The 15,510-nt window shown below is 44.7% G+C and overlaps 1 protein-coding gene across 1 annotated transcript in view; it reads right to left on the bottom strand.

The window, feature by feature from the left end:
* The window catches only part of BST1 (bone marrow stromal cell antigen 1), a 44,169-nt gene that overhangs the window by 13,471 nt on the left and 15,188 nt on the right, over positions 1 to 15,510 (bottom strand). Inside the window, exons 5-9 of the mRNA XM_055587526.1 lie at positions 14,470 to 14,546; positions 13,833 to 13,925; positions 12,409 to 12,495; positions 8,814 to 8,873; positions 1,085 to 1,128 (exon numbers count right to left, since the gene is read on the bottom strand). Coding sequence (XP_055443501.1) covers positions 1,085 to 1,128; positions 8,814 to 8,873; positions 12,409 to 12,495; positions 13,833 to 13,925; positions 14,470 to 14,546 — 361 coding nt within the window. The remainder of the gene's footprint in view (positions 1 to 1,084; positions 1,129 to 8,813; positions 8,874 to 12,408; positions 12,496 to 13,832; positions 13,926 to 14,469; positions 14,547 to 15,510) is intronic.

Raw genomic sequence — 15,510 nt, 5'->3', positions numbered from 1 at the left:
ATAGCCTTTTGGTCTGGCTTTTTTTCACTTGGCACAGTGCAATTGAGACTCGCTCACAGTGCTTCATTTATCCATAGCTGGCTACTTCTTACTGCTGAGTAGGATTCCACTGTACAGATGTACCAAGGTTAGCTCCTCCATTCACTGGTTGAAGGACAGTTGGGCTGATAAGCATGACTTTTCCTATTTGAATGATATCCCATCCTCAGTTCAGTTCAGTTCAGTCGCTCAGTTGTGTCCGACTCTTTGCGACCCCATGAATCGCAGCACGCCAGGCCTCCCTGTCCATCACCAACTCCCGGAGTTCACTCAGAATCACGTCCATTGAGTCAGTGATGCCATCCAGCCATCTTATCCTCTATCGTCCCCTTCTCCTCCTGCCCTCAATCCCTCCCAGCATCAGAGTCAGTATCCCATCCTACAGATATACTAAATCATATGCAAAGAGTTCCCTATTATTAGAATTTTTAGTTCCCCCTTATTATAAATAACCATTAAATGGGCATCTTCATACACAACTCTTTGCCTACCAAACATCTTTGAATATACTTATATAGTATACATGTATTTGAAGCTGTCAACAAACAGCTCATCCTCTGTCACCCTCTTCTCCTCCTGCCTTCAATCTTTCCCAGCATTAGGGTCTTTTCCAATGTTCCACACCAGCAGTATGCCCTGCTGGTGGCATAAGAATATATGAAAATATATACACAGTTGTACTAAAATTTTCTTAAAATGTTTGCTTATATAAAAGACAGTCTGTGTCTCAATGCATTATATTATGAAAATAAGAAAATAATAATTAACTTTGCTCTAATGAAGTTGTTTTTAACCAGCTAAATAGAGCTAGATTAATTTCTGAAATCCTGAGCATGTATATCACTCACAATCCATTTCAGAACATTGTTCAGCCAGCAGGAAGCTTCTTTAGACAGTGGAACCACTTGGTGTATACAGAACAAGGATGACTGAGCAAGGACAGGCTTCAGGTCTGCGGGCCACTTAGGGCAGCATAACTGAGTTTCTAGTTACATCTGAGCAACTGAAGTGAAAGCTGCTAAAAGAGGAAAGATAAAGTAGGCACCTTGTACTGCATAAAAGGCTTCCCTTTGAGTAGATGCTGCTGCCCTGCAAATTAAAAAGGAAACAGGAAAAAAAAGTCAGCATTGATGCATGGCACCTACTTTCGAAAAATACATGCACACCACAGGAAAATCTAAATAGTACAGAAAGGGGCTTCCCCGGCGGTCCAGTGGTTCAGAATCCGCCTGCCAATGCAGGGGACACAGGTCGGATCCCTGATCCGGGAAGATCCCACATGCCGTGGGGCAGCTAAGACTGTGAGCATGAGCTACTGAAGCCTGAGCATCTCAACTAGAGAGTAACCCCACTCACCACAACTAGGGAAAGCCCACGCACAGTGACGAAGACCCAGCACAGCCAAAAATAATAAGTCAATTCAAAATAAAGAAATAACACAGAAAGTTACAAAGTGAAAAGTAAAAGCTTCTTTGTTGTTCAGTCCCTAAGTTGGGTCCAACTCTTTGCGACCCCATGGACTGGGGCCCACCAGGCTCCTCTGTCCATGGGATTCTCCAGGCAAGAATCCTGGAGCGGGTTGCCATTTGCTCCTCCAGGGGATCGTCCCTACCCAGGCCTCCCTATTCCCACTTTGCATAGAGATAATTCTTGATAGTCTGAGCTGTCCTCTCAGGACAATCCCACGTGCACGCAAAGAAATTACCACATCTTTTCATCTAAGCACAAATGGAATCTACGATTTGTTTCTTCACCCAACACGACATCCTGGACCTGCTTCCATAGTGGTCCATATGGAGGTACTCATCCTTTCTCCTGGGTGAATTCTGATTGTATGGATGCACTATAAAGTTATCCAAATGCAGCAATATCTACTGATGGATATTACACCATTAGAGTTTAACTGGTGATGAAGAACCAGTTATGACATAAAGACATTGAGAGAGGCTCTGGCAAAATAGGGACTGTGGCCATAGCAATTAGGATCCAACCTCCAGATTTTTAAAAACAGAAGTAATGAATTCTTTGAAAGCAATCAAAGACAACGTTTTTAAATTTAGGAAACACCCTGATGTCTTTATTCCCTGGCTTTCTGCTAAGTCACTTCAGTCGTGTCCGATTCTGTGCGACCCCATAGACGGCAGCCCACCAGGCTCCCCCGTCCCTGGGATTCTCCAGGCAAGAACACTGGAGTGGGTTGCCATTTCCTTCTCCAGTGCATGAAAGTGAAAAGTGAAAGTGAAGTCGCTCAGTTGTGTCCGACTCTTAGCGACCCCATGGACTGCAGCCTACCAGGCTCCTCCGCCCATGGGATTTCCCAGGCAAGAGTACTGGAGCGGGGTGCCTATGCCTGGCTTTCTACGAGTGGCTTATTGTTGCTTACTCCACCTGAGTGCTGATCACCCCTTTTTCCTAAAGCAATCTCCAGCAGTCCACAAAGTTGTACTATGGCTCCGCCTGCTGGACATTTTCTATAACTGCACATCTGATTCAGTTCCTCTTCTAGACTTCGTTCATTCAAAATTGATTAGTTTTTGCTTTTAAATAATTAACCCATTAAGACAGAGATAAACTTATTTTTACTTTTTAAGAAAATAAAATAATACAGAACTAAGCACAGTAATAGTGGGTCTCCCTTCCCTAGAAGTAATCACTGTTAGCGATTGGGAGTTTATCGTCTCAGATCTATTTCTACCATTTACATTCAATATCATGCACAAACAGAAATATACTTTTGTTTTCTTTCACTTTACATGTTTGGGTCCACATTATTTGCACTGACTTGTCACATGTTAGCTTAAGCTTTTCAGGCCAATGTGGAGTTGTGCTTGAGGACAGCATTTACGCAGAGAGAAAAACACATTACTTGCAGTTACTTTGGTTTTAAAAATTAATTCTAGCTATTACATTAACAAATTCAAAATCTTAACTTTCCCATACACTTTTTCTATTTCATTTATGAATAGTCGTGTTCTAATTTAAAAGCTGAATGAGCTCTGATAATAACTTCTAAGAGGACTTCAAAATTATTCTAATTCCCAGAACATTTTATGTTAGATTCTTTTAAACTTTCATTTTAAAATATTACATTTTCTTTATAAAATATTGTTAAGTGACTTCAAGTGAGCAAAATCTTCTTAAATACTTGATGCTAGTAAATTTAATAAATGTATAAAATTTAATCTTAATTCTCTTAAACATTTCAATACTGATTTAAAGAACAGGGGAGCCTGGCATGCTGCAGTCCATGGGGTCACAAAGAGTTAGACACAACTTAGCAACTGAACAGCAGCAATGACTGATTTAAAAAAGTAAAAATCTCTAATAACTTTCAACTAAAAATTCTAAGTCTAAAATCAGTTATTTAAAAGTTAATTTTATATTGGAATCACACGGCTATTCCACGAGCTATTCATATATGCTAAATCCTCTAAAATGTTATAAATACGTTAAATATCAAAAAGAAAAATACAAACTGTTACTAAACTTAACACAAAAGTAATATAAGTTGGCTTTATATCAACAGCTGCTCATTAGATTCTGAATTTCTTCAGACGAAAAGTCCTTTTCTCCACTATCCCTAAGCAAGTGAAATTTGCTCTCCTACTTTTGTGACCTAGGGCCAGGGCGGAGTAGGGGAATACATTTTGAACAGTAAACTGGGGCCAAGATGAGAAATCTGATTTTCTCCTTGGAACCCTGACTGTCACCGCAAGGCCTTATGTCAATAACACGAATATGTCTGCTTCCTCATATCCTCACCAATCCTGCAGATGATCCACACACTGAATTTTTGGCCATTAACTTACAAGTCTATAAGACTGTTTACTACACATTTCTTACTTTAGTTGTTTGTGAGAATTTTTCCATATTGTTACATGGTTTTCCACCACCCCCAGCTTTATGGAGATATAACTGACATGAACCATCTACTCTTTTTTTAACTTTTTCTTTCAACAAAGGTCTGTGTGTTTTACAAATTTTGCTGCAGGGCAGCTAAGCCCGCGCACCACATCTACTGAGCCCACGTTCGTAGAGCTTGTGCTCCGCAACAAGAAAAGCCACCGCAGTGAGGCCTGCCCACTGCAACGAGAGAGCCCATGCGCAGTAACAGAGGCCCAGCGCAGCAAAAAAAATTAGTGAACTAATTAAAAACATATTTTTTAAGTGCACCACTGGGAAGATCCCCTGGAGAAGGAAATGGCAATCCATCCCAGTACTCTTGCCTGGGAGAATCCCCAGGACAGAGAAGCCTGGTGGACTACAGTCCATGGGGTTGAGGACAGTCGAACACAACTGAGCATGCGTGGCGGGGCCTGCGAGGATTCCGATCTCCGCTTCCGTGACCGCAGGGCCTTCTCCTCTGGAACCAAGCCTCCTCCGCCTCCCTTTTGTCAGGACACTTACACTACATACAGGGCCCACGTGGACAGCCCAGAACTGTCTCCCCATCTCAAGACCCTTACGTTCTTATATCTGCAAAGCTGCTTTTGTAACATAAAGTAAAACCCACTCATTCCAGGGGTTAGGACCTGCACATATTTAGATGTATGACTCAGCCCAACACAGTGGGTAAATTCAGGAGTCCAGTTTGGGATGTGCTGCCTCTGAGATAAATATTAAGCAGGGAAGGGAGGGTGGGTTTCATTCTCAGGAGAGGAAAGTGAAGACCCAGGCCCTCGTCTGTTCTTTCCCTTCCTGTGAGAGGCCTCAAAAACAGGCGTGCCTAATTCACAGGGAGTGACCAGCAGAGCACTGGAGGGAGGGACTTAACCTCGCCAGCCACTCCAGGGACACGTGCAGGTACTGATGCTGTAAATGTCTTGTCTCCTTCATCGCCATTCCTTGCATGGTAGTGTGTGTACATGTCAATCCCAAGTTCCCGAGTCATTCTGTCCCGCCTGCCCCCACCATGTCCACGCACATCCATTCTCTGCGTCCGTGTCTCTATTCCTGCCCGCAAACGGGTTCATCTGTACCGTTTTTCTAGATTCCACCATATACACATTAATAGATGACATTTGTTTTTCTCTTTTTCACTTACGGCCAAGACGTACATGAAAACATGCTCAACATCACTGATTGTTAGGGAAATGCAGATCAAAACTACAATGAGGTATCACTTCACACCAGTCAGAAGGGCCATCATCAAAAAAATCTGCAAACAGTAAATGCTGGAGAGGGTGTGGAGAAAAGGGAGTCCTCTTGCACTGTTGGTGGGAATGCAAACTAGTACAGCCACTATGCAAGACAGTATGAAGATTCCTTTAAAAACTAGGAATAAAACTATCATATGATTCAGGAGTCCCACTACTGGATGGTCCATGGGGTTGCAGAGTCAGACACGACAGCGACTGACCTGAACTGAACTGAATTTCAGCATTGATTTTTTTTAATAAAAATATACATCTATGTTACAATGGAGGTAATCATTTTGGGGAAGAGCCAAAGGATATTCTTTCCACTGGGCATATACCACAATTCTAAAAGACACATGTACCCCAGTGGTCACTGCAGTACTATTTACAATAGCTAGGCCATGGAAGCAACCTAGATGTCCATTGACAGAGGAATGGATAAAGAAGTTGTGTTACATATATATACAATAGATTATTAGCCATAAAAAAGAAGGCATTTGAGTCAGTTCTAATGAGGTGGATGAACCTAGAGCCTATTTATTACACAGAGTGAAGTAAGTCAGAAAAACAACTCTCATATATTAACACATATATACGAAATTTAGAAAGATGGTACTGGTGAACCTATTTGCAGGACAGCGATGGAGACGCAGACATAGTGAATAGACTTGTTGACACAGGCAGGGAAGGAGTGGGTAGGACGAACCCGGAGAGAAGCGTGGAAACAAATACATTACCATAGGTAAAACAGACAGCCAGGAGGAGTTTACTCTATGACACACGGAGCTCAAATCTGGTGCTCTGTGACAGCCTAGAGGTGTGGGATGGGGTGGGAGGTGGGAGGGAGGTTCAAGAGGGAGGGCACATATGAATATCTGTGGCTGATTCACGCTGATGTATGGCAGAAACCAACAGAGTCTTGTAAAGCAATTACCCCCCAATTAAAAATAAATAACTTTTCTGAAAAGGCAAGTAAATAAATGAAAATAAGATGAAACGAAAAACAAACAGATGAACAAACTCACATCTGTGTCTGGTAACATATGTGTGTACTGGGATGTAGGGGCAGAAATGGACCAAAATGCTGAAAGAAATTACTTAGAGGAAATGGGCGTAGAGGGAAAGAAAGCATCTTGCCCATCGGCAGACGAGTGGATGAGGAAGCTGTGGCCCATATACTGTATATAAGAAAGGATGGAGTATTACTGTATATAAGAAAGGATGCATCTGAGTCCGTTCCAATGAGGTGGATGAAACTGGAGCCTATTATACAGAGTGAAGTAAGCCAGAAAGAGAAACACCAATACAGTATACTAACGCATATATATGGAATTTAGAAAGACGATAACGACAACCCTGTATGCAAGACAGCAAAAGAGACACAGATGTATAGAACAGACTTTTGGACTCTATGGGAGAAGGCGAGGGTGGGACGATATGAGAGAAGAGCATTCAAACGTGTATGTTACCATATGTAAAAGAGATGACCAGTGCAGTTCATTGCATGAAGGAGGGCACTCAAAGCTAGTGCTCTGAGATAACCCAGAGGAATGGGGTGAGGAGGAAGGTGGGAGGGGGTTCAGGATGGGGGGATACCTGTACACCCGTGGCTGATTCATGCTGATGTATGGCAAAACCACCACGATATTGTAAAGTAAATAGCCTCCAATTAATTAATTTTTTTAAAAAACCTCTTATTCATTGTTAATAATAGCTAAATTTTGGAAACAGTATAAATGTCCACCCATGGGTAATAAGCTAAATCATGATGTCTGCCACTGCTATATTTAAAGTGGAACCAAGAAGGACCTACTGAATAGTGCATGGAACTCTGCTCAGTGTTATGTGGCAGCTGGGATGGGAGGGGGGCTTGGGGGAGAACGGATACAGGCATCTGTGTGGCTGAGTCCCTTTGCTGCCCCCCTGAAACTATCACAACATTCTTAATAGACTATACTCCAATACAAAAGTAAAAGTTTTAGAAAAAACAGAGAGTATCTCCCATGTTAAAAAAAAGAATCATGACATATGCATACAATAGAATACCACAGGTAGGGGAATGACATTAAGACACCATTATGTGAAAAAAGCAAGTTGCAGAGTCCTGTCTACTATTATTTATAGGAAATGAAAAAGAGAAACATGTGTGTTCTAACAAACACAGAATATTCTAGAAGGGAACAAAAGAAACTAGAAATAGTAGTTGCCTCTGGGTAAGGAAATTGGTCTTCCCAGGAGGCGCAGTGGTCCGGCTGCCAATGCAAGAGACACAAGCGATGTGCGTTCGATCCCTGGGTCAGGAAGATCCCCTGGAGAAGAAAATGGCAACCCACTCCAGTATTCTTGCCTGGGAAATCTCATGGACGGTAGCAAAGAGTCGGACCCAACTGAGCACACACGCACACACACAGAAGCTGGGTAATTAGAAACAGAGGAAGAAAGAGTTTTCACTTTTTCTACCCTTTCATAATTTTGAATTTCATCCTATGCACATGTATTATCTTTTCCAAAAGTTTAATATGATTTTTAAATATATCAGGATTAAGAAATGTGAAACTTCGTCAAGGGAAATCTCACCCCTCAAATGGAGTCAGGAGGCCAGAAGGGGGCGCTCTTAGGCAGGGCCAGGCACATAGATTAAAGAATTGTCAATTACAGACCTCAAAAGAAGAACCATCAGGAACACATCTTCAGTTACAGGCCACAGCAGAAGAGATGTACACGCCGTCTTAGGTAAGGAACTGACCACCCCCGCAACTCAACCCAAGAGAGACTGTCATCACGCTTCTCTGATGGACTCTCATTCAAAACATCCCTTCCCAACTTCCTTTCTCTCTATAAAATAACACCCCTCTCCTTCATTTGCTGGGCCTCCCCTGCGGTTCAGCTGGTAAAGAATCTGCCTGCAATGCGGGAGACCTGGGTTCGATCCCTAGGTTGGGAAAATCCCCTGGAGAAGGGAAAGGCTACCACTCCAGTATCGCCTGTGGCTTTTGCTATAGCTTGCTTGTTCCAAACTGCAATTCCTCTACTGGTCCCAAATAAACTCGCTTTCTTAAAAAAAAAAAAAAAAAGGCGGGGGGGGTGGCGTTTGGTGTGGACCATTTTTCAAGTCTTTATTGAATTTGTTATAATATTGCTTCAGTTGCACCTTTTGGTTTTTAAACCACGAGACAGGGGGTGGGGGGGTCTTAACTCCCCAGCCAAGGATCGAACCCACACCTTCTGCATTGGAAGGCAAAGTCTGAACCACCAGACCACCAGGGAGGTCCCCCACAATAAGCCCACTTTTGCTGGTAAAATAGCTTTCATTTCTGAGGTCCACAGAAGTAAATTTTAAAAGGTGGTCCTGCCACCCCAGGTCCAGGCTTCGTGCTGCCGCTGGTGCAGCCGGAGTGGCCTTGCTCCCATGGTACACGCGGGAGTCAGCTCAGCTGCACGGATGCTCAGCAAACCTGCACTTACCCAGCAGCGCAGAGATGGAGAGCTGGGCAGTGCACAAGTACCAACCTTACTCTGCAGCCGGGCATCTCAGGGGGTGGGCATAAAATGACACTGTGACCCACCAGCACCCTGTAAATAGTAAGGGCTGGCCATCTTCAGGAAGCAAGGAAGTTAGGTTAAAATTTTACTTACGAACTTAAGGCACAGTCAGGATGAGTGCTGTGTTCCACACACTGTAAGAGCTTCACTGGCCTGCAAAATGAAAAGAAATAATATTTAAGGGCTGATTCAAGTGACTTTCATTCATCATACATTTATGGGGAACCTGTAAGGTACTGGAGATACAAAGTCTCTGACCTTGAAGGACATAGTTTCTTTTCAAAAATATTAGCTGGCATTTGTTGAGCACTTACTATGTACCAGAAAATCTGATGATATATTAAATATTTTACATAGATGATGTCATTCCCTTCTTACAACAACCGAACAAAGCAGGTACTAAGGAGATCAAATCAGTCCATCCTAAAGGAAAACAACCCTGAATATTCACTGGAAGGACCGATGCTGAAGCTGAAGCTCCGATACTTTGGCCCCCTGATGCGAAGAGCCAAGTCATTGGAAAAGACCCTGATGCTGGGAAAGATTGAGGGCAGGAGAAGCGGGTGGCAGAGGATGAAATAGTTAGCATCAAGGACTCAAGGGATATGAATTTGAGCAAACTCTGGGAGATGGTGAAGGACAGGGAAGCCTGGCATGCTGCAGTCCGTGGGGTGACAAAGAGTCGAACACGACTGAGCAGCTGAACAACAACAACAAATTATTATCTGCGATCAACAGCTGAGAAAGCTGTCCAGAGGAACTTGGCCAAGTTCTCACAGTAGCGAGTTGCGGAGCTGAACTTGAACCTCCCCTCCAAAGGCTGGGCATGGAACCACTTCTGTAAAGATGTACAACTTTTCTGGGAAAATCCGCTGATAAGAACTTTGGGCAGAAGGTTGGATTTGAAGCACGTGGGTGATGGCTGGTGCCCAGGCTTCAGGGAAGAAGATGCAGGTTCCAGGACAGTCTGGAGGGAAGGGAAAGTAGCAGTGAAGACAGGAGCCTGGTGGCAGTGAGAGGCAGGCCAAGAGAAGATGTCAGTCAGCCACAGGGTGACTGGAGGGGACTTGGGAAGAACAGGAAAGCATTCTGTCTATGGCACGCTACGTGACCCCTCCCTAGGACTCTCTACTTCTCAGTGGACACCGTTCAGATACATTTTTTTTTTTTTAAAACACAAGTAGTCTGTTATTGGATTTCCCTGGTGGGCCACTGGTTGCAAATCCACCTACCAATGCAGGGGACACGGGTTCGATCCCTGGTCTCAGAAGATTCCACGCAGTGCAGTGCAACTCAGCCCTAGCACCCCAACTGCTGAGCCTGAGCTCTGGAGCCCGTGTTTGACAACAAGGGAAGCCCCAGCACCGCCGCTAGGGAGGAATCCCCTGCTGGCTGCAATGAGAGAAAGCCGCCTCACAGCAACAAAGATCCAGCACAGCCAAAAAATAATATTAATTTTTAAAAAGTAGCTTGGTGTTGCTGTCATGACTCCCCGCTTCCCCCACCAAAACGCACTGAGTTTCACGGAGTGTGGGTCAATACAACGCAAAGCAGAAAACAGGAGGCAAGAGAGGCTTTGAACAAGGACCTTGCCACAATCTGCAGGATGTGGGGAGAAAGTTCCACCGCTGTGGCACAGAGGTCAGTGTCACCTGAAATTTGACGGGCAGGGGATTCTCACTTACATCTGGGCTTGAGTCTGATCTGTTAACCCTGGCTGCTCACCCTGTGTTAAGCCTGTTGTTATCTCTCTGGGCGCCCAGGAGAAATAAAACCCCATTTGAACACGAGAGCCCACAGGTGGTACAGAAATAGGAGCTGGGGGCTGAGCCAGGCATGCAAGGCAGAGCCTGGGGCCAGCTTAGGTGGGGCAACGTGACTCAGGAAAAGCAGGCTGAGTCCTTGAGGCTCACAGCTGTGAGTCAGGAAGGCAACCCTGGGCCCCCATTTGACCTGATGACTTGTAAAAAGACAGTCTCCTCAGGGAAGTCCCTGGGCCAAAACAAAGTGGTCATAACTGTGGAATTTTTAGCCATTTTTTTTTTTTCCTATCCCTGAGCTCTTTTAGAATCAGAACTGCCTTTTATTTAACTTACAAAAACCTGATGCTGTAAGAAAGGAGGAATCTGAGTAGAAAGAAAAAGGGGAAGCTTCAGGGTCACACAGTGATGGGTTCAAAACTCAGCTGTGTCACCGAGTGGTGACTTTGGGAAACTTGCTTAACCTCTGACCTTTCATTTACCCATTCATGAACAGGGGATACTTATATAAAACAGACAAAACGAATCTATGCTCTTACAAGTCCAGAGAGTGGTTCCTACTACAGGTGGATGAGGAGCCTGAAAGGGAGACCAAGAAGAGACTGGAGGTGCTGGTGACGCTCTGCCTCTTAATCCGGGTACACGTGTTCAGTGACCTGGGGAAAATTCATCCAACTGGATACTTACGGTTTCTACATTTTTCTGAACACAGATTATCTTTTCCAAAACAAGAGTGTGTGCTTTACTTTGTGTTCAAAACAGGGTGATGATAACACCTAACTAACTTCAGAGTCTTCTGAGACTGTTAGCAATAACAGAGAAGGAAGAGTCCAGCTTCAAGCTGTGGGAAAAGAACAGGCCTGTTCTCCTTGGGGGGAGGCCTGAGGAGGGGGAGACCCACACTTCTGGGGGCTTTGCTCAGGCGGGAGGGTCACCAGGTCCCTTTTGAGAAGGCCAGAGGGCGGCAGGGCCAGCTGGACAGTCCCTGGCGCTGGTAAAGGCTGCAGATGTAACGTGCACCCTGCCGCACTCACAAACCTTCGGGAAAGCCCCTAAATCACTGAAGTATTGGGCTCCGGCCCCCGGGGAAACAAACAGGCCCGCAAACTCAGGAGCCGACACATAAAGACACATAGAGAAGCAGGAAGCGATAGGTGAGTAATTCCCAGGCCAGGGGAGGGCTTTCAATCATCCCAGAATTTGAGCCAAACTTACATTTCCAAGAATCAGGAGCACCCCAAAATGATCTCTGACTACATGTATATAAAGTACCTGGCCCATAAATCCGTGATAAATGGTAGCTATGATGACTTCAGTTGGTCCACAGCCACCAAACATCTCTCTGTAAGTATCTCAAACTCCCCTTAATATAAATCACGGGTAGTGTGGCATCCAGAGGAGCAGTGTGCATGTGACTCCCCAAGCAGGTAAGCGAGTGAGGAGGACACCAGATACTCACAAATGATAAATGGCAAATGTCCATCCTTTAAGCATCCTTAAAAAGGGCTGAGGATAGTAGGGGGTGGGGGTCAGGGGGAACTCTAGCTGGAAACCACTACCGGTCCCCAGATCCAGTGACAACAGGAAGGCACAGTTCCATGGCCTCTGGGGCTGACCTCTGAAAAACCTTTCCAACAGCCCCCTGCTCCTTCTTTGAATATAAGCACTGATAACTGTTGCTGAAGCTGAAGCTCCAATACTTTGGCCACCTGATGTGAGGAGCCAACTCTTTGGAAAAGACCCTGATGCTGGGAAAGATGGAAGGCAAAAAGAGAAGGGTGCAGCAGAGGATGAGAGGGTTAGACAGTGTCACAGACTCGATAAGCATGCATTTGAACAAACTCCAGGAGACAGTGAAGGACAGGGAGGGTTGCAAAATGCCAGACATGACTTAGCGACTGAACAACGGATTACAATCCGCCACCTACGGGTAGTCATCGATACAGCTGTACTGGAAACCCATCTCGTCCAGCCTGTCTTCCAGGAGCTTCACGCTGCCTTCTCCACAGGATTCCCTGAAACACAAACACAGACATACACTCATCGAAGAAGCTGTTTCCGTGTTAATGAAAAGTTATACTGGCCACGTGCTACTGAGATCTACTCCTCGCTGGAGAAATACGTGGCAGATTCTCTGAATCCAGAGGTGTTGCCGGAAGCCGAGCCGCCGCTCCCACGTGGAGATGCTCTGAACCTTAAACCTGTCCGAAGCCCGCGAGTCACGCACATCCATGCTCAGGCCCGCGCCGGCGCAGGCGCGGTGGACCACAGGGCGCATCCCAGCCGCACCACAGACGCAGCGCTGGGCTTGGGCTCCGAGCGAGCTGACTGCCCCCTTATCCAACCCACAGCGTATTAAGTCGATCTTCAGATGGAAATAGAAAATACATACAAAATCAAAAAATATTAGAAAACTCAAATAAACAAAAAGGGCGGGGAGCCTAATCTCACATTACTGGCCATAACCGCTGCTAACATGTTGATGTACATCACTTTCGACTTTTTAAATGTATTTATTCCGACGAGACTGAAAACATAACAACCCAATTCTGCTGCCCAATGCGTGTTTAATCTGCGTTTGCCCATGTCTGTGTGTCCACGTATGTCCCTCTCTGCCATTATTTTTAATTCCTGCTTGGGCTCCTTTATACAGTCTGAGCATAATTCATAAAAAGAAGTCCCCTGTTGTTAAAGGTTCAGTCCTACATTTCAGTGCCATTGACACTACATGGATACATGTACATGTATGACTGAGTCCCTTCGCTGTTCAGCTGAAACTATCACAACATGTAATCGGCTATATACCCCAAGACAAAATAAAAAGTTAAAAAAAAAAAAAAAAAAAGGAGGACTTCAAGCTTGCATTGATATCTGAGCTGATGCAACCACTGAGTTAGTGATTTCCAAGAAAAGTTTGGATCTTAAAAGCTTTCTCAGCCAGTTATCTGAGACCCAGTTATGAAACTGGTTGTTCTGTGAAAAGAATGTCTTCATTACATAGTCCATGAGTCAATTCTGAGAACTCCTGGTGAGGTTTTTGGACTTCTAATGACAGAGAGAAAAAATTGGCTTTTCCCCACACGAATGCATGAGGCCCTCTCCTATCTGATGCTGCCCTGGTCACTCAGAAAGGCTGAGAGGAGTCTCTGGATAAAGGAAGCTTTCTCTCTGGGCTCAGGACTGACTCGTGGCATTTCAGAAAGTCAAGCCTTTGCCTTTCTCTGTCCACCACACTATGAACAGAGAAGACAGTGGCTTCCCCAGAACTGTACATGTAAATCAGACTGGATCATATCACATCCAAGAAAAGCATGTTTGTACCATGACCATCACCAGTCGCACTGTAACTTACACCTTGGGTCCTCCGATTTCTTGCATCACCCAGATCTCAATTCGTGTGATTTTATCCTTCTGGAGGTAGGGAATTTCAAAATCTGCAAAAAAACTGAGAAACACGTTTTGTCAAGTTCTAAAGCAATATGACACTGTTCCCATATCATTGTTAGTTGACTTATACATTACTTTTAACACTATTGGGGGTTGTTGGTGGTGGTGATTTTGTTGCTAAGTCTTGCAACCTCATGTACACTGTAGCCCACCAGGCTCCTGTCTCCATGGGATTCTCCAGGCAAGAATACTGGAATGGATTGCCATTTCTTTCTCCAGGGGATCTTCCTGACTCAAGTATCAAATCCGAGTCTCCTTCATTGGCAGGTGGATTTTTTACCACAGAGCCACCAGGGAAGCCCTTTGGGGATTACTTTTTAGCTTTAACTTTTAGGTTACTATTGCATTCGTGCATTCAGCTGTTAGTGGTATAAAGGTATGGACATGGCTCTGATGTCCAGGTCATTCAATGGTTTTGCTCCAGCTGAACTTACAAAAGCACTAGATTGGGATATGGGGACGATCCTCTTAAGCCTCCATTCAAAACAATTAAAAAGACATCTTGGCATCTTTGTCATATATGCTAGGGCTCACATTCTTACCCTTTTACAGGATAGGCTCCTGCTGGCTCTGAGCCATTCAGCATGACATTGATCACCCCAGAACTATCTCTTGCATACTGCAAAAAAGAAACAAGCATTTTGAGTTAGCCAAGACACCATTTTTCACCTATGAAATAGTCAACCATTTTTTTCAATTGACAATCCTCAATACTGACAAGGATGTGATAAATTTGGTATTCCACAGAGCTAGAAGGGATGTAAATTGGCATATCTTGGAAAGCAAATTGCTTTGAAATGTGCAAACCTCATGCCTGTCATCTACCGTCATAAAACAATACAGGACTTCCTTGCTGGTCCAGTGGTTAAGAATCTGCCTGCGGATACAGGGGACATGGGTTCAATCCCTGGTCTGGGAAGATCCCACAGGCCACCAAACAACTAAGTCCGTGCGCCCCAACTACTGAGCCCGTGCTCTAGAGCCTGGGCTCTGCAGGAAGAGAAGCCACTGCAAAGAGAACTCCGACACTGCCACTGGAGAAAAGCCCCTTCAAGCAGCAACAAAGACCCAGCACAGCCAACATAAATAAAGAACTATTTTAAAAAAAAAATAAAAGAATCCAAAACACTATCAGATTCCAACCCTGTATCAACCAGTGTACACTATCTCATGCTGCTGCCATTACAAACAGTCTCAAAAATCCCAGTGGCTTTAAACAAGAAAGGTTTATTTCATGCATATGCTACATGTGTATCACTGGTTTTCAGATTTGGGGTTTGGGTTTTCCTACATATGCTCCTGCTCTGGGACCCGAGTTGAGGAAGTCTCCACATCTGCAGAGTCATAGTTTATCAGTGAAGGGAGAGAAAAAGTGGCAAGCCACAGACCAGTAAGTCTTCCCCAGTGGCTCAGTGGTAAAGAACCTGCCTGCAATGCGGGAGCCACAGAAGATTCATGTTTGATCCTGGAGGCAGGAAGATCCCCTGGAGGAGGAAATGGCAAGCCACTCCAGTATCCTTGCCTGGAGAATCCCATGGACAGAGGAGCCTGGCGGGCTACAGTCCATGGGGTCCCAAAGAGTC

This window comes from Bubalus kerabau, chromosome 7 (assembly GCF_029407905.1).
Source record: "Bubalus kerabau isolate K-KA32 ecotype Philippines breed swamp buffalo chromosome 7, PCC_UOA_SB_1v2, whole genome shotgun sequence".
NCBI classification, from domain to species: domain Eukaryota; kingdom Metazoa; phylum Chordata; class Mammalia; order Artiodactyla; family Bovidae; genus Bubalus; species Bubalus kerabau.
This window is presented reverse-complemented; position numbering and strand designations above follow the sequence as displayed.